The sequence below is a fragment of the Canis lupus genome, chromosome 6 (genome assembly GCF_003254725.2).
Source record: "Canis lupus dingo isolate Sandy chromosome 6, ASM325472v2, whole genome shotgun sequence".
NCBI lineage: Eukaryota > Metazoa > Chordata > Mammalia > Carnivora > Canidae > Canis > Canis lupus.
The window spans coordinates 25,483,894-25,503,382 of NC_064248.1; the positions used below are offsets into that span (position 1 = coordinate 25,483,894).

At 44.3% G+C, this 19,489-nt stretch overlaps 1 protein-coding gene across 6 annotated transcripts in view; it reads right to left on the bottom strand.

Annotated features, from left to right (window-relative positions):
• The window catches only part of VPS35L (VPS35 endosomal protein sorting factor like), a 115,511-nt gene that overhangs the window by 14,569 nt on the left and 81,453 nt on the right, over positions 1-19,489 (bottom strand). For all 6 annotated transcript variants that reach the window (XM_025416373.1, XM_049110921.1, XM_035717448.1 and 3 more), the window contains one exon: positions 7,965-8,104. In XM_025416373.1, the coding sequence (XP_025272158.1) occupies positions 7,965-8,104 (140 nt within the window). The remainder of the gene's footprint in view (positions 1-7,964; positions 8,105-19,489) is intronic.

The window sequence follows — 19,489 nt, forward strand, 5'->3', positions numbered from 1 at the left end:
GATCCCATCTTACATGCTAGCTCCTCATCAAGACGTTCCCTGATCATCCATCCAGAGCCTTCTACACCCCCTCCCCCAGGCTCTCTCACAAATCAGCCTTGTTTTCTCAGAGCAGTTCTGAAGTGACTTTACTCCTTCAATGAACTACTCGGCATATCTCTTTCTTGGTTTACACTGATCTCTCTTTCATCCTAGCCCACAACCTCCAGGAGGACAGGTACTTCGTCTGTTGTAATTGCCAGTTCACAGCCAGAACTGCCCAGGGGAACACAATGTGAACGGTGGCCTGTCCCAGGTTCTAGGACAGTGCTGGGCCCCCGGCAAGCGCTCAGTAAATAATGTTGAATGGATTACGGTCTGAACACCTACGTACCAGGCGCTATGGTGGCTACAAAGACAAATAATAGCTAGCTTTTATGGTAGCTTCCCTATATTCCAGAAAGATACCATTTTGACCACCCCCCAATTTCACAGATAGCAGATGAGCTGCAGAGAGGTTAACGGGCCCGGTGGCAAACTGCTGGTACATGGAGGGAGCTGGGCCTGAGCTCTGGCAGGCTGGCTCCAGAGCACAGATTCCTGTTAAGACTATACTGATACTGCCTCTCTCTGACTTTATGGAGCTGGCTAACGGGGGGAAGCCAGACATGTGAGCCAAATCTTTTAAATACCGGCATGGAGTATGAGAAATACTATAACCAAGATGGGTAGGAAATCACCACCACTAATCCAATGTGTGTATATACAGCAGTAACACTTGCAGTGGTAAGAAGGAGGGCGGAGGGGTGTGAGAGGTTCTGCAGAACTGTTAACATCTACAGGAATTTCTGCTTGGGTATCTGCAAGAAAGAGGACACATGATGCTCTAAAATCTGAATGCCCCAGACTAGAGTCATCCACATTGTCCATGCTGTGGTCTGCCTTCCATTTACACAGCCGCTCTCAGCTGGCAACTTACTCCTGCCTTTCTTTGCTACCAGCTGTTTCTAACTGGGCTATTTTGTTCTGCTATGTGGATGTACAAAAATATTTTTTATTTAAGGATCTGCTTTGGAAAGAAACAACATTCTGAATGGTCCAGTAACAATTTCAACGGCATTGTCGTAACTGTAATGGGAGCCTATTCAGCACACCTTCACAGAGGTGGGAGAAGGGGTAATGGAGACAAGAAGGTTTGTAGTAAGCCATTTCCATGAGTTTTTGCTCAGAATTTAAGAGATTATTTCCAACATTCTTTACCGGGAAAAATTTTTCCATATGATAGCCACGCTTCAGTGGTTGTAACATTTTTAAAATTGTACTTTGATGCTTTAGTGCCAGCAACTGAAGCAAGGCAAACACAGAAAAAAAAAAAAAAAAAAAAAAAAAAAAAGGAGGAACAGGAGGAGGAGGAGGAGGAGAAGAAAGAAGAAAGAAAGAAAGAAAGAAAGAAAGAAAGAAAGAAAGAAAGAAAGAAAGAAAGAAAGGGAGAGAAAGAGAGAGAGAGAGAAAGAAGAAGAAAAAAAGGGGCACCTGGGTGTCTGAGTCACTTAAGCGTCCAACTCTTGATCTTGGCTCAGGCCATGATCTCAGGGTCCTTCGATGGAGCCCTGTGTCCTGCTCCAGCAAGGAGTCTGCTTCAGGATTCTCTCTCTCCCTCTACTCCTTCCCCACCCTCTCTTTCTCTAAAATAAATCTTTTTTTTTCAAAGACATTTTTTATTTAAGAGAGAGGGCACATGCACAGCTTGGGGGAGCTGCAGAGGGAGAGGGAGAAGCAGACACCCGGCTGAGCAGGGAGCCTGACACAGAGCTCAATCCCAGGACTCTCAGATCATGACCTGAAGTGAAGGCAGATGTTGAACCAACTGAGCCACCCAGGTGCCCCAATAAATAAATGAAGGAAGAGGAAGAGGAGGAGGAGGAGGAAGAAGAGGATGAAGAAGATGAAGATGAAGAAGACGACGAAGAGGATGACGATGACAAGACGATGAAGACGACGACAAAGACGAAGACGACGAAGACGACAACGAAGAAGAAGAAAGGTCCTAGATTCAGTTGGCAATGCAAAATAGGGGAAGTTCCCCCCCACCTCGCCACCCCCCACCCCCGGCATCCCTGCCAAGGCTGCCTCCCTGACAGAGCAAAGCCGTGCTTATGAGGCAGCTCTCAAGGGGCATCTGGGGGTTCCACCCGTCACAGCTGGACACGCAGGGGACCCGGCTTCCACTGTTCGCAACATCCCTTTGGGTCCCTGGTTCTGGTCTGCAGGAATCCCTCTATTAAAGGTCATTCCTTGGCAGAAGGAATACTCTAGAAATGACTAACTTTCCAGAAGCGCCAAGATGACACTGAGCACAGACACCCTGGCTCTGAATTCTGTCTTGGCCTCTTACTAGCTGGTGACCCTGGGTAGGTCACCTTACCTCTCTGTGCCAGGGTCAGCGTCTGTGAAATGAGGGTAGTAATGCACTCATTTGGATATTTGTGACCTGCTGGCTGGCTCACCGTAAGGGGTATGTACGTGCTGATGATAAATAATAAAAGTCCTTTAGAAAAGGAGTCAGGACATGGGGTGGGGTGAGGCATGGTGCTGAGAAGAGGGACGGGAAAGAGGGACACGGGGGGGGGTGGGGGGGACATGGAATGGGAGTTTATGATTAGCACAGGGATGCGAAGCTGTCAGGAGCCAACTCCTGCCTGTCTCACGGGCTCAAGAGCCTTGTGTCCCTCAGCACCCCAGGCACAAGTCACCCAGGCTCTCTTCTGGTCCCTCCAAGGCACAGTGTGCCTTCCCACCTGAACACCTTTACCTATGCTGCACCCTTGACCCAGAATGCCCTGTCGTCCTCCCCACCACCCCCAGACTCCACGCACTGCCCTTAATTACCAGTCTTCCTTCCTGTGGATCTCAGGGAACTTCCCTGACCCACTTCCCTTCAAAATTGGGCTCTCGGGGGATCCCTGGGTGGCTCAGCAGTTTGGTGCCTGCCTTTGGCCCAGGGCGCGATCCTAGAGTCCCGGGATCAAGTCCCACATCGGGCTCCCGGCATGGAGCCTGCTTCTCCCTCTGCCTGTGTCTCTGCCTCTCTCTCTCTCTATCATAAATAAATAAATAAATCTTAAAAAAAAAAAAAAAGGGGCTCTCAGAAGTCTCTGTAGTTCTTTGTGGGACTTTATACAACTGTAGTTAAGTGGGTATTTATTTGCTTATGCTTAGTGTCTTCGTGAGTAGAGGACACACTTCTCCGGTTCACTCCTGAATCCCCAGATCCACAAGTATTTACAGCTCACTCGGCACTTGGGCCCCATGTCATGCTTACAGCTGGACCTCTTCACAAGGGTAAGAAGTAGAAAAAGACATTTCTGGACACCTGCTGTGTCCTAGGTGGTGAGTGCCAGAAAACTGATGGTAATAACATTTCCATTGCCTATAAATTTCAACTGAAGCAAAAGCAGGCCTCTAAAGTGGTAACACTGAACCTGTTCAATCAAGGCTATGTGTCCGTCCTACTAAATGTTAAGAGAAATGCATTAGTTCAATTATATAGAGAAGTCCGTCTGCAGCCCACCAAGAGGCTAACCGAGGCCAGCACCACAGCAGAAGGCTTCAAAATGCTACCAAACTGGCACTGTTTGCCTAAGAGAGGGCTGGCCTGGGGAAAGGTTTAGTTCTGCATTTATAAGTATGAATTAAGTGGGCCAGGTAGTTTATGTAGTCTAAAATGACTTCAATTTTTTTTTCTCTCCAAATAAAATGAATCCTAGCCTTTTTTTTTTTTTTAATTTTTATTTATTTATGATAGTTACAGAGAGAGAGAGAGGGAGGCAAAGACACAGGCAGAGGGAGAAGCAGGCTCCATGCACCGGGAGCCCGATGTGGGATTCGATCCCGGGTCTCCAGGATCGCGCCCTGGGCCAAAGGCAGGCGCCAAACCGCTGCGCCACCCAGGGATCCCATGAATCCTAGCCTTTTAAAAGCCTTGAACACGGCTGGTGGGGATGCAAAATGGTACAGCCGCTCTGGAAAACAGAATGGGGGTTCTTCGAAAAATTAAAAATAGAGCTACCCTAGGAACCAGCAATCCCACCTCTGGGTACTTATCCAAAGAACTGAAATCAGGATTTCAAAGAGGTATTAGTATTCTCATGCTCCTTGCGGCCCTATTCATAGTAGCCAAGATGTGGAGATATCCTAAATTCCCAATGATGCATGGATAAAGGAAATGCGATACATAACAGATTAATATTCAGCCTTAAAAAAAAGGAAGTGTTGTCATTTATGTTGTCAAATATGACAACATGGAGGAACCTTGGAGGCCATTAAGTTGAATAAGCCAATCACAGAGACACAAATACAGCACGATTCTGCTTATGTTAAGGCCATCTGAAAGAGTTATGTTCAACGAGCTTAACAGTGGGATGTGACTGCCAGGGGCTGGGGGAGGAGCAAATGTGGAGTTACTCATCAATGGGCTTCACGTTTCAATTAAGCAAGACGAAGGAGCGCTAGAGATCTGCCGTACGATACTGTCCCTGTACTCAGCAATACCACATCATATACTTAAAAATGTATTAGGAGGGTAAATCTGCGTTTTAAATGTCTTTACAATGATAAAATTGAATTTTAAAAAATGGAACAATGTAAGTGGTGACAGTGAAAGATAGGATCTGAAGCAGGTAAAAGTAGGATATGGGAGTTGTCTTCATGCTCACTCTACTCACAACAGAAGTGCCTCATGTGCGGCCCATCCTATGGCCTGTGAGCCTCCTCAGCACTCTGCCTTGGTGGTTCAAGCTAAACATCTCCTGGCACCTCAGAGCCTGCCAGTAGTTAGCTATATCCCACAGGGGGGACGGAGTGCTGCTAAGGCTCAACCTTGAGTAGACAAAGTGCACTGTAAGTGTCTGAGGCTCACAGGACAGGTTCTGGAACAGCGAGGACCTGGATTTAGATCCCGGCTCTGCTGCTCACTAGCTGTGGGTTGACTTAAGTGGAAAAGGCACAGTGACTCCTACCTTGCAGGGCTTGGGGGAGGAGAGACAGTGCTGAAGAAGGTCTTCAGCACAGGGCACTGGGTAAGCATCACAGGGGGCCTATTCTTCATGTCATTCTCTTTACTAATTCCAGCAAGAGCATGCCCAGCAATAGCAGGAATAAGAAAATCTGCTGAGGCCAGGGAGACATTCCTATGAATGCCTAAGGGGCCAGGTAGGCAAGCAAAGTGGGTTTATAGGTCTGGGGTGCCCATGGGAATTGCAGAAACTGTACATGCCAACCCCCGCCCCGCCAACATCCTGCTCCTCCACAAAATGGGCCAGCTGCTCCCAAGCTGTGGCCAATTGGCCAGCTTGGAGAATGTGGGCCCCACATGGCAGGATCTGATTTTTCAAGAAGAACTAAAAAATCTGGGTTTTTCTGTGATCTACCAATTTTTAAATGTGGGTAATTCATTCCAAATGTTTTCCACTGTTATGTGGCCAAAAAGCCTGTCTACGGGCTGGATTCCACTCAGTGGTCATCAGTGCAGAACCTCAGGGACAGAGCTTCTGGGTCCCAGAGAACTTTCAGGTCAATTGCTTCATTCAGCCTTATAGCGGCCCTGCCAGGTAGGCACTCTGATGTCATTGTAGAAAGGTGACAATTGAGGCCTTGAAGAGTTAGGAAATTTTCCCAAAGCCACAAGGCTGCTGAGTCCCTGGGTCAGACAGCACTCGAATTTCTGATTCCAAGCACAAGACTTCTGTAAAGGCTCCAAAGATTTTTAACATGAAGAAAACCCCATGTGCAGAAGGAAAATGCATCCCAATTAACCAAGGAACAATGACACCCATCGGCTGCCTCTTCAGAATCTCGGATTCCTTCTGGTCCCCTCACTTGACAATGAGACTATCCAAAAAAGAGAGAAACTGATTATCCAAAGGACTAAGAAGGTGATCTGAAATCAGGGGTTGAGCTCTGCCTCCTGACCACACCATCCTCTCCCTGGAGGACTTGGAATCTCAACTGGGACACTTGAAAACTGAGTCACTTTTTGTCTCCTCAGCTCCTCTGAGAGATGATACACATGCCTGACAATTCACCCATTCAAATGCACATTTCAGTGATGGTTAGTGTATGCAGAGCTGTGCAACCATCACCACAATCAATTTAGAACCTTTCCATCACCCCAGAAAGGAACCCTGTACTCATGAGAGCAGTTACTTCCTTGTGTGAGTCCAAAGGGATGTTTCTCAAAGTGTAGTGCTAGGACTGTCCACACCTGAACTGCTCAGGAAGCTTTCAAAAATGCTGATTCAGGGACGCCTGGGTGGCTCAGCAGTTAAGTGTCCGCCTTCGGTTCAGGGCGTGATCCTGGAGTCCTGGGATCGAATCCCACATCGGGCTCCTGGCATGGTGTTCGCTTCTCCTTCTGCCTGTGTCTCTGCCTCTCTCTCTTTCCATGTTTCTCATGAATAAATAAATAAAAACTTTTTTAAAAAGTTTTAAAAATGCTGATTCGGGGGCTGATCCCAACCTATTAAGGTGAACCTCAAAGGGAGACCCAAGAATCTGTATTTTAGCAAGGATCACTGATTCCTCTGGACATCTGGCTCTCCCAGAAGCCAATCTTGTTTTGTAGCCTGGCCCTTGTCACAGCCTGGTGAAGGTTAGGGGCTCCTCAGAATACAATTTGTAATGCAGAAAATAAAATACAGAAGACTACAAAGGAAACCAATTAAGCTAAACTTGTTGAGAGCCTGGGTGGGTTAGTTGTCTGCCTTCCACTCGGGACATGATCTCAGGGTCCTGAGATCAAGCCCCACATTGGGTTCCCTGCTCAGCAAGTAGTCTGCTTCTCCCTCTCCCTCTGCCCATCCCCCTGCTTATGCTCACTCCTCTCTGTCAAATAAATAAAACCTTTAAAAAATAATAAAATAAACCTGTCAAAATACTTGTTCAATGTATGTGTTATATTGTGTTCTATTACTTCTTGGTGAACATGATTAATCAAAATGCCCACTTGGTGAACATGTTACACCTGAAATGTGATATGAACATCATATGACTGACTTCTTTGGTGATAAAGTCCCAGCTATGTGACTACTACTGTGGCTCATTGTCTGTAACAGTGGAGCGACAGGCTAAGTTTGACTGAGATTTGTAAAAATTAATGGTTTTGGTTTTTTTTTCCCCCCTCATCTAAATCCATGGTTGCCCTGCCAGACCCTCAGGTAGTAAGCAGACTCTGAGTTAAGAACTCTGCTGGGTGCGGGTCCTGGTGCTGGGTCTGGAGAGAGGCCTTAATTTGGCCCAAGCCTCACGGCTCATCAGCATGTTCCACGAGAAACCCCAGCATCCTTCCAACAATGTCCTCTTTGACCTCAGCTACCTAGTTTTGGCTTCTAGTACTTGCAATCAAAAGAACATCACCATCACCTTTTACAGGGCTGAGTACATGCCAACTGTTCTAACCACGTATGTATATTCACTCACTTCAATCTCACAACAACCCAGAGATATAGACACCATTATTACTCCCATTTTATAGATGAGAAAACTGCAGCCAGTCATGTGATGTAATTGTCTGAGCCTGCAGAGCTGGAAGGAGGGGGAGCAGAGATTCCACCCCAGACATCTTGGTCCCAAGACCTGAGCCCTTAACGACTAAATGGCACCCCCTTGACTGTATAGAGAACCTCCACTAATATACCCCAGACCTAAGATGAATGGAAAATACCCTAATTTAGTAGCATCTGGCTGGCTTGGTCAATAGAGCATGAGACTCTTGATCTCAAGCTCTTGAGTTCAAGCCCTGCATTGAGGGAAGAGATTACTTAATAAATAAAAGTTAAAAAAAAATACATTGAGTAATTCAAACATCTGACTAGAAAACCAACATGCAGATACAGATAGAACATCCCTGCACTTTTAGGGCTAAGAATGAATATAAAGCAGATCAAAGAAGGACATCACCTTCTTTTCGCTCTTCTGGTGAAACGTACCGGAACTATTAATAAAGTAGAAAAGAAATTGCAGAGGAATTCCAGAAGGAATGATTCCGACGGTCGCATCTTTCCATCAATATTAATCATCTTTGGAACTTCTGGAATGAGGCTAATAGCGGCTTTGAAAAAGGCATCAGCTGCAAGACAAGAGAAAAGTCTGTGTTTGAGAGGTCTGAAACATCCAGGTTCTGCTTTCTTCTTCACGGGGCCTGCAGGGGTGTCCGGAGTGTCCTGTGCAAGTCAGGCCATGCTGAGGGCCCCATAGCACAAGCAGGCCTTACAAGAGGGTCTCTGCAACCCTAACCAATTCGTGCAACGTTCAGGGCAGAGGGCATTGCCGTGGCTTCCCATCTTCCCCCTCTCCCTCCTTCCTTCACTGAACAGCTCAGCTTGAAGAGCCTCACACTGGCTTGAATAATTAAGTGAAATAAGCAAGCGGCAAATTTTTTATGAAAGATCATAGCTGCAGGGCCTGGGGGCTCAGCCCAGACTGGTTGCCCAGACCCTTGGATGCACCGTGTGAGCGCAGTCACCAAGCCCACTTCAGAGCTGGGAACTAGGGTGCGGAGGGACCAGTGCCTTGTCCTATATCAGGGTCCTGGGACCACCGCGGTTCTCGCACTGGAGGATGTGGGGCTGGGGGAGGCACAAACTCTGGTCTGCCTGCGTTTATGCTGTAGCGCACCCTGTATGTTAAACATCTGAAGGAATCCACATGTGCACACCCATGCACACATGCACACACACACACACAGCTTTAGAGACTTCTGACTAGGTGATTAGTTCCAGAGAATCACCTGGGAGAGGAATTTTTCTTTTTTTTTAAAGATTTTATTTATTTATTCATGAGAGAAGCAGAGACACAGGCAGAGGGAGAAGCAGGCTCCCTGTGGGTAGCCTGACACGGGACTTGATCCCAGGACCCCGGGATTACACCCTAAGCCGAGCCACCCAGGTGCCCCAAGAGGAAGATATTTTTAAAAAATATTTAGTGTTCTGTCAAGAAGACCTCAAAGGGTGAGGGTGAGTAAGGCAAGGGGAGAAGAAGGGGAAGAGGGGGAAGGGGAGAGGAAGAGCTGGGAGGGAGCACTGGGAGGACGAGACTGGAAGGAATGGATGGGGAGAGAAGGACAGGAGGTGGGGGCTGAGCTGGAGATGGAAAGAGTTCTTTCTAGAACTGCCAAAGTATCCGCCATGAGAAAAGTCCTCAAGGTCAAAACAGATGAACACTGACCTGACAAGTGAAATATTAAACTACCCAACAAGATCAAACGTTTGCATGGTCCAAATAAATATACTTCCAAGCCGAAACGACTTGCAGTGATGCGGAGAGGACGCAGCACTGGCACACAGCATCCTGAACTCACACCGGAACCCCATCCAGCACCCAGAGGGGCAAAGGCAACAACGAATGCCTGCCCTCCAGGAACAAAGGCCCGCACTTAATGAGAAGAGTATGTGTCTGCAGCTGGAGAGCTGGGCCTTTTTCGCCTTTTCTTCAAAGCAAAAAAAAAAAAAAAAAAAAAAAAGACAGCACCATGATTAAGGAAAGACAGCTCTCTCAGAGGCTTTCCGGAAACTTCCTTCCGAGGCTTTCTCTCCCAAACTGAACTCATAACCTTAACCACATTCACCTAAGCAAATTCATGAAGCACCAGCTTCACCAGCAGTGAACAGGCACCTTGGGCAACAGAGAAAAGGGGGTGGGAGTCAACATCCCTTAATAGGGTGTGAGGCCAATGTGATCACACTACTTCTATTTAATACCCACTTACAGGTGTGTCCTTGGTGGGGGGTCGGGGAGGGGAGGTGGCCCTTTGGTCTGGGGGTTGAGGAGGAAGCACACAAAGCAGTCGATGTTGATCTTATGAGACAGAAAGAGACTACATACAGGGCCTCTGGGATGACACCTGATGTGGACTCTGGCAGACAGGGGCAGAAGGTGCAGGGTCTTGTGTCTCAGAGACAGTAGTAAAAGGCAGTGTCTGTACCACTGAGACTTCTAGGTCTATGGGAAGGTACAATCATCTCCGTGCCCACAGGAGGAAACAAGCTCAAAAAGTGAGTGGCCAGGTTAAAGTATCCCAGGGATGGTCAAGGGCATTGCCCATGCTGAGCAATACGATCAAATCTGCATTTAAAAAAAAAAAAAACATAGCCTGCAAATCATAGATCTGATAAGGGTTTATGTCTAGAATATATAAAGAAGTTCTCCAACAACAGCACAAGTAACCAGGTTAACAATGGGCAAAGGACCTGAACAGACATTTCTCCAAAGCAAATACACAAATGGCCAATAAGCACATGAAAAGATGCGGGACATCAATAATCATTAGAAAAATCCAAATCAAAACCACAGTGAGATTTCATCACCGGGAGATGACATCAGGATGGGCACCATGAAAAAAAAAATCAGGGAATAAGAAGCATTGCCAAACACGTAGAGAAACTGTAATCCTGATGCACTGCTGGTGGGAACGTAAAATTGGTGGTCCCTCAAAAACTGGAACTAGAATTACCACCTGACCCTGCAATTTCACTTCCAGGAGTACGTTCCAAAAAATGAAAGCAGTGACTTGAACAGATAGGTGTGCATGAATGTTCCTGGAAGCACTATTCACCACAGCCAAGAGGTAGCAAAATCCTAGTGTCCATCAATAGATGAATGGAAAAGCAAAATGTGGACCACACACACAATGGAGTATTATTCAGCCTTAAAAGGAAGAAAACTGTAACACATGCTACAACACAGATGCATCTATCCTAAAAATATCATATTAAGTGAAACAGGTCAGACAAAAGGACAAATACATAGGATTTCGCTGTCATGAGGCAGAGTCATCAAATTTGGAGAGCAGAGAGCAGAATGGGGAGAGGGGAATAGTTATTATTTAATGAATATACTTTTAATTTGGTTTGGGATGTGAAAAAGTTCTGGAAGTGGACAGGGGTGAGGGTTACATGGCATTGTGAATGTACCTAAAGCTACCGAACTGCATACTGAAAAATGCTTACAGTGATACATTTATGTCACTGATATGTAACCACACTACACGAAAAAGAAACAGAGCTGAATCTACCCCTGACGTTAACCCCCCTGTAAGCTCAGACAGGCCTAGACTCCACCAGGTCTGGCTGTCCTCCTCCTGCAGGAAAAGCTCTCTGTCCCCATGGCTCTATAGGAATTGCTTTCTGGAGAAATCATTAAGTCCATAATGAACAAGGTGAAGAGCCTCTCTCAGCGGAAACGAAAATTCTGCTAAGAACAACTTGAAAGACCATTTATTTATTCTATTTATGTGTTTGTTACCAAGTGGCCCCGAGAAAAGTGCCTATTATTATGCCTCATTAAAGAGGGAGCAGCTTTGTGCTCTGTTCCTCACAAATGCCCCACTCAGTTCCCATTCCAAAGGAGAGAGCTAAAATAAATGGTTATTTAGGGGTTGGGGCAGGCAATGTTCCAGAGTGTTCCAAAGAGATTTTTTATTTCTATCCTCAGAAGACTTACCCCATATAAAAAATCTTATCTAGGAGACATCTCAATTTTGACTTAGTAATTAGGGCTCAAATCCTATGGTATATGAAACGAGTTTTTGCTCCTGGAGTTCAGAATAATCACATCAATACCATAGGAGAGTTTTGTGTCTATTAAAAGCCCTGGAAAACCATCCAAGATAAAATGGGCTAGATATGTTTTGTTTTTAAAGATTTATTTATTTTAGAGAGAAAATACGCAAGAGAAGAGGGAGGACGGACGGGAGGAGGGAGAGCCAGAGAGAGTGTGTGAGCATGTGTGCATCTCTAGCAAATTCCCCACTGAGTGCAGAGCCAGACACGGGGCTCAATCTCATCACCTGAGCCAAAATCAAGAGTCAGATGCTTAACCAACTAAGCCGCCCAGGTGCCTCATGTTTTTTTGTTTGTTTGTTTTTGTTTTGTTTTTTGTTTTTTTTTTAAGACATACAGAGAAAGGAGAAATCAGATTCCAATCCATAAAGACTATGATTCCTGTTTCACTGGGGGAAGGAAAACAAGTGCATGTACCAGATTCCCTATGCTGTATCTTTTTCTACCTGAATATTCTGAGGTTCCATGGAAGTAGGTTTCTTTTCCATATCCCACTTAAAAAAAAAAAAAAAAGAAAAGAAAGAAAACCAAAAATACCACTCAGGCCTGGCTGGCCCCACCCTAGAGTGCACTCTGTTGGAGATCCTACTTGGGGTGCTGACTCCTCTACCGAGTGGCATTCTGTTGTTTCCATATAGTCATCAACATGTCCTCCAGCACTGCTGGCCACTGGGTGAGGGCAAACACAGCCATCATCCCTGCTCGCAGAAAGAGGGACTGCACGACTCTCAGAGCCAAGGATTTAAATTGCTTTATCACAAGAATCATCAGAAGCCTTGCTAAAAATACAGGTTCCCAGACCCAATATTGCCGATGGAAATGTATCATGGTACAGTCACACTGCAGGACCTGGCAGTTCCTCCAACTGTAGATGGATGCTACGAACACACATACACATACAGGCTACGATATGGATCAACCTTGAAATCATTAAAGCTAAATGAAAGGAGTCAATCATAAAAGACCCGTATTATAAGACTGCATTTATATGAAATAGTAAGAATAGGCAAATCCATAGAAACAAAGAGTAGACTGGTACCTGCCTGGAGCTTGGAAGAGAGGGAACAGGGAGTGACTACTTAATGGATTGAGGGTTTCCTCAGGGTGATGAAAATATTCTGGAATTAGTGATGAAAGTTGCACAACTCTGTGAATGTCCTAAAACCCACTGAATTATACTCTTCTTGATAGAGGGTGGATTTTATGATACACAGATCAATCAGATCTCACTAAGCTGTTATTTAAGAAATATATGTGAATTCCGAGGTGCCACCTTAAATGTATTGAACACACTACCATGAGAGACTTGGAAATCTAACTTAAAAAAAACAAAAAACAAAAAACAAAACAACTCTGAATGGGTAACAGAGCTACAGGATTCAAAATTCCAAAGGTAACATTCTTTCTCACTCCCATTTCCCACCATCCAATTACCCTTTCCTGAGGCAGAGAATTTAACTGCTGCTTGACACCATTTTGCAACTCCCTTCACCCCCACCTCACACTTAACAGCAGGTCTTTAAGATTATTCCATGACTGGGGCACCTGGGTGGCTCAGTAGGTTAAGCATCTGACCCTTGATTTTCACTCAGGTCAGGATCCCTCCCATCTGCTTGTCCCTCTCTCTCTGCTCCTCCTCTCTCTCTCAAATAAAATCTTCAAAAAAAAAAAAAAATCTATTCCATCATTGTACACCTTCATCTTTTTTAAAATAGCTACAAAGTGGAATCTGGTCCATTTGCATTGTCTTCCAATTTGTGGACGGCAGGGCGAAACACATATATGATTTACCATCTTGACCACTTGGTCCACTGTTCCTTTAAACAAGCTTCTCTAGTGAATTTTAGAATTCAAGAGGTTTGAAAAAAAAGAAAAGTTCTAAATTGTTGAGATAAATACAGACTACGACTTTCCAGTCATGAATGGCATACTCTGAAAGGTTGAACCTGGAGACATTCAGCCAGATGCACACACAAATGGACAGCAATGAGGAGACTCAGCCAGGCCAGGCTACCCTGTCACTTCATATATATAATAAGGGCCACAGAAGCTTGTTAAAACAATTATAATAGTTTTTGATAATTTTCTGAGATTTCAGGGTTTCCTGTTTCCCATTCTGGGCAATTTCAAAGGGTCTGCAGAATGCCAAAGGAGCATATTCCAGAAACCTTTGTAAGGACATGGAGAAGTCAAACACACTGAAAACATAAAGTCACCAAAAGAGGAGGATGGTCAACAAAATATATGTCACTAGCAAACCCTGGAAGAAGGGGAGATGTAAACAGAAGCCTGAAATTATGGCTTAGTTGAAGATACTAGGTGAGCTGTGTTTGGATTATCCGGGCTGCCGCTACTATAAATGAGGCAGCTGTTCTCTATGGAGGAAGGTATCTTTGTATCAAGTCCAAGCACAGTTGGAGAAACAACCCAGCAATAAGGGACTAGTTAAAATTGTTGCAGCTAATAAAGAAAACAAGGTACATCTGTTCTGTTTTGATATATAAAGAGGTCTATGATTTATTAAGCGCAAAAAACGTTATAGAACAGTGTATAGCATGACCCTATCTTTGTAAGAGAAGTGTTATGTGCTTATGTAGATGCATAAAAAAAGTGAGGCACTAGAATGCCCAAGTACTAAGTGTGATACAGGAGTGGTAGCTGAGGGTGAAGGAAACAGATCTTTGACACTAAGTTACTGTTTGGGAATTTTCATTTAAATCCCTAAAAACTCTTCTTGAGCATACAAAGGCAATACAAATCTGTTATAAAATTTTCAGTCATGGGAATGTACGAAACAGACCATGAGGCAATGAGGTAGACAGAGAGATGGTCACAGGGGTATCTGGAGAGAACCCCCTTCTTTCTTTACCAGAGGCAAGGCACCCACTGCTGTGGGCGTTAGCACTCCTGCTGCTCTAAGGGATGTCTACCTTGTGTGCGTAAAGCGGGGGACTAAGGGTGGTGCCCACCTTCCAGAGGCCCAGGGAACTGCTCTGTTCCCCACAACCAATGCGCCAAGAAGTTTGCTCTCTGATTAGCTGCTCCATGACATGAGTCATAATTCAGGATTCAAGCTCTCTAGACAGCTTCACTTGCCTAGATTCTTCTCGAGGCTTTACAAAGTCTCACCGTGTGGCTTGGAAGCTTTTTCCAGCTCCGGTAAGACAGCTTGTGACCTCCCATAGGCATGCTCACCTAAAGTGCCCACTGCTGTCTATTTTGTATACCAAGGCTGTGCATATGACTCTGAACAATACAGAGACTAAGATATCTATCAACTGAACATCTACTGGAAAGCTTCAAAATGCTCAGGATTAAGGTGCCAGTTGCCCATTGCTGACAAGAGCAAAAAACAAAAAAACATCAAAAAACAACCCTGGAAGGAGTACAAATGTTTTTCAATAGGAGTTTAGGGAAAAAAATGGAAATAATTTGGGGAAATATTTGTCTGGGGAAATAATTTACAGCACTTCCAATAAGAAAAGGAAATGAAACTGAACACTGAATAGTCATTACAAACAATGAGGTGGATCTTTATATACTGATATGGGTACGTGGGAAGGGGCAGTGGGAGAAAGACCAAGATTTAAGTGAAAAAAGCAAATTGAAAAATATTGTGGAAGATGTGATCCATTAAGACACATGGAAAACATGTGGAAGACTGCATGTATATATGAGAATGCAGACAGATGAGGAGGGAAGGAGAGCACATGAGACAGACATGAGAACAAACGAGTATTTCTAAATGGAGAAAAAAGTTAAGAAGACTATCCAAATTGTAAATGATGGCTAATTTTTTGGATGGGAGGAAACAGAGCAAATTACTGGTGGCTTTTATTTTGAAGCTTTTTACATTTTTAAGTTCTACATTTCTTTGTGGGGACTTTTTTTTTCTTTTTTTTTTAAGATTTTATTTATTTATTCATGAGAGACACACACAGAGAGAGAGACATAGGCAGAGGGAGAAGCAGGCTCCATGCAGGGAGCCCGATGTGGGACTCGATCCTGGGTCTCCAGGATCAGGCCCTGGGCTGATGGCGGCACTAAACCACTGAGCCACCCGGGCTGCCCTTTGTGGGGATTTTTTTCAAATGAGCATGAGATACATATTTTTTAACAAAAATCATTAAGACTTAACATACAGATTGTCTGTTTTTCTACAGAAAACAGGAGAGTACCTCCAAATACCCTTCATACAAAAAAACATAAACTCAGACTAGAACTGTGACCTTGAGAGTAAGGTCATCTTTTTGTGTCAATTGGTGTTGTCAATACAGAATGTGATTCAGTATGTGAATCGTAAGAGACAGCCAAGAAGCGATAACCTATAACCTACCTTCAGAGGCAGTATTTATTTATTTATTTATTTATTTATTTATTTATTTATTTATTTATTTATTAATAACATATTAGGTCAGTGCTAATGGGAAATTTTTACTATCCTCCAGAGTCATAAACTCCCAGGGATACACAAGACAACAGAAGCAATTTGCTCCGATCCCAAACACACCTCCAGAAATCACATGTACCCCTGGGCAGCAGAGATGGACAGCTCTCAGTCCAGGGAACTCTAGGAAAGGAAACATCACTATTTCTTGGGACAAAACATCACAAGAGGGTGAAAGATCCCCTCCCATTCCTTGAATACACTTGATTAAAGCAGGATTCTGGCTACACTGTCTCAAGTTCTATCAATCCTATTGCTAAACAAACTTACCAGTCTTCAACATTTTCCATCTCACCATAGGCGTTTAGGTTTGGAGTGACAACAGCACTGTTGTTACGGACACTGTTGTACAGATGTACCATCGGGACATAGCCCACTGCCTCAGACTTTGTATTTTGGAAAAAGTGGTAATGTCCTCCCCACCCTACCCCGCCCCCCCAAAGTGGTATTAGGAGGTAGGGACTTGGTGGTGATGAGATCATGAGGGTGGAGCCTTCACAAAAAGGATTAGTGCCCTTGTAAGAGAGGCCCCAAAGAATGCGCTCACCCCTTCCACATGCGAGCACACAGTGAGAAGATGGCTGGCCGTGAACCAGGAAGTCCTTGCCAGATACTGGATCTGCTGGTAGCTTGGTCTTGGTCTTCCAGCCTCCAGAACTATGAGCAACAAATGTCTACCCTGAAGCCATGTGGTCTTCAGTATTTTCATTTCAGAGGGCCCAACTTCAGTCTGTAATGAAGATGCGCTGTTACCAGTGGCAGGGGTGCCTTCAGGTAAAGCCTCAAGGTCCACATGGCCACGTTATTATCTATAGGTGAGTTATCCATAGAGATTTAGTGCTGTTTATAACTACCTGTGCCTCTGTAATAGAATGCTGTGATAGCAGTTATGTTGGGAGGATTTAAGGGGCTACACTATTTTGATAATATGTACGTAGAGTAAGATTTAAAAAAATATGAATGCCTAGAAACGATTAAATACTTTATCCAATGCTTACTTGTTATCAATGACAGCTGAATCTAACCTTGATTTTGCCATCTGGTTTATATGGAATGCCCTTTAGATTCAGCGCATTGTGGAAAGTTCCCTGGGGTCATGGAAATGACTTCTCAATTCCCCTGTGCCACCCATGTTACCTGACTTATGTCTTTGGGGTAATGCAGTCAACATGCCTTTCTAAAATCCCTGCAGTAGCTCACAGGAGGCTGTGAAGGGGTCTGTGTGATATCAGTTTTGGATTTCCCTGAGCAGAAAGGATTAAGTTTCTCGCATCTGGATTCTGGTTATTTCCTACACAAGCTTATCTATTGTTCGATCTATGATAATTGGCCTCCAGCAACCACAGGCACCCAGGGCTAGAAATAATACTTTGTATTGTGGTTACAGGAACTAACTAACTCCAGGGAAGCCCAGGGGGTTAGAAAGAGCGCTTGAAGTCAGATTAGGCCACTTATTTGCTGGATGCTCCTGGGTAAGCCCTGTCCTACTTCGGAGTCTTAGTTTCATCATCTGTAAAATAAATATAAATCACCTTACATACTGAGTAAGACTAGACTGCTTTGCGAGGAATTCAGGTCTCTCATCAGCCCCCAAACTATCTTCCTAACTTGATCTCCTATTCATTCTTTCCAGAAGCACGATTTCCAGCCACCAGGCCTTTGCTCCCGCTGCTGTCTCCCTCTGCCTCATTTCAGTATATAACAACTCCCTCCCTTAGCCTCCTTTAATGCCACTTGTTTTATGAAGTTTGTGGTTTCTTTTTTTGTTGTTCTTCCAAGACAAGGGTCCTCTCTCTCTTTTCTAAAATTCTGTTGAACATTTTATGAACATCTTGCACATTTATCATGGGTAGTCTTGTGTAATTGTCACCTAACCTACTCTCCCCTACTAGCATGCAGTCTCTTTAAGTGCATTCCGGATCAGCACAATGCTGGGCACCGTGGCTTGCTTGTGAAAAATGGCCAAGAAATGCTGGCAGGAAGAAGCAAATAGTAGACATTTACTAATGGAAAGAGCTGAGTGAACTTATGGGAAGACTCTCCCTTGCCCGTTTTCTGTGGGTTCCATCCATTCCAGGCCCTGAGACTCCCTAAAGTAGATGGACCGGGTGTGTTGGGATGTGGGCGACAAGCTTCAATTGTTCCAGCAAAAATAATCTGCTTTGTCCATGATCACCAGAGAGGCCTCAAGGTTTGAGAAAACAGTCACATCAAATATATTCTTCAGAATGGTGTGTCAATGGAACTAGTAAATATGACCAACCCCAGAGACTTGGTAAGAGGAAGAAGGCCAGTTTTCTCCATCATAAGCTGCTCGTTACCCTCCAGGAGGAGGATAAAACATTATCTCTCTCCACATTATTGTCCAGGCCACCTCCATTAGCAGTAACAGTTCCCAGTAGCCACTGGGCTCCACAGTATCAGGCCGCAGTCTCTCCTCTTTGCTTCCAGTTCTTCACAGAATAAACCAGCACAACAGCTTCATTCAACATCTGTGCACCTCAGGATATGTTTGAACCTAACTTGTGTTCTTTTATTTAAAACTATGAAAATAAAGTATTTAAAACCTGCTAGGAGGGCTTTGATGGGATTTGCTTCTGAATAGCAGAGTTCCTTCGGAGTTACATCCATACCATGGAAGGCATCATACCATTTATATGTATCAATATTATTTTTTTTTATATGTATCAATATTATTAAGAATGATCAACCATCATTATTGTATGATTACCACACATTCACTCAAGATTTCTTGAGCACTCATGTGGTAGGCAATGTGCCAGGAGCCAGGAATACAACATCAAACATGATAGGTAAGATTTCATGGAGCCATTACTCTTATAGGGGAGAAAAGCAGACAATTATTTACATATTTACTTGTTAAATAACAGTCCCTCCAGTGAAGGACAGGCCAGGTGTCAGGATCACACATTATATAGAATAACCTGACCTAACTCTGGGGGTTGAGAGGCCACGGACGGTGTTCCTTAAGAAGTAGCTTATAGGGGCACCTAGGTGGCTCAGTAGTTGAGCATCTGCCTTCAGCTCACGTCCGATCCCAGAATCCTGGGATGGAGTCTTGCATCAGGCTCCCATAGGGAGCCTGCTTCTCTCTCTGCCTCTCTGGGTCTCTCATGAGTAAATAAAATCTTTAAAAAAAAAAAAAAGTGGCTTGTAAGCTAAGCTCTGAAGGATAAAGATGTTTAAAAAATAAAAGAAAATAAAATTTAAAAGGAGGGGGAGAAAATTCTGGAAAGCACTATTAATCATAGCAGAAAGCATTATTATTAATGAAAACAATGAAACTACTTTGCTTGAAATGTAGTCTCTATCATTTCGTCTTTGGAGGAACAGCAGATCCTGATTGGTTTGTTTTCCAGGATAATTCAGCAGGGTTCATCTTAAAAGAACTATTGGCTTTCCTGTGCATTTCTCAAGGTTTTGCATA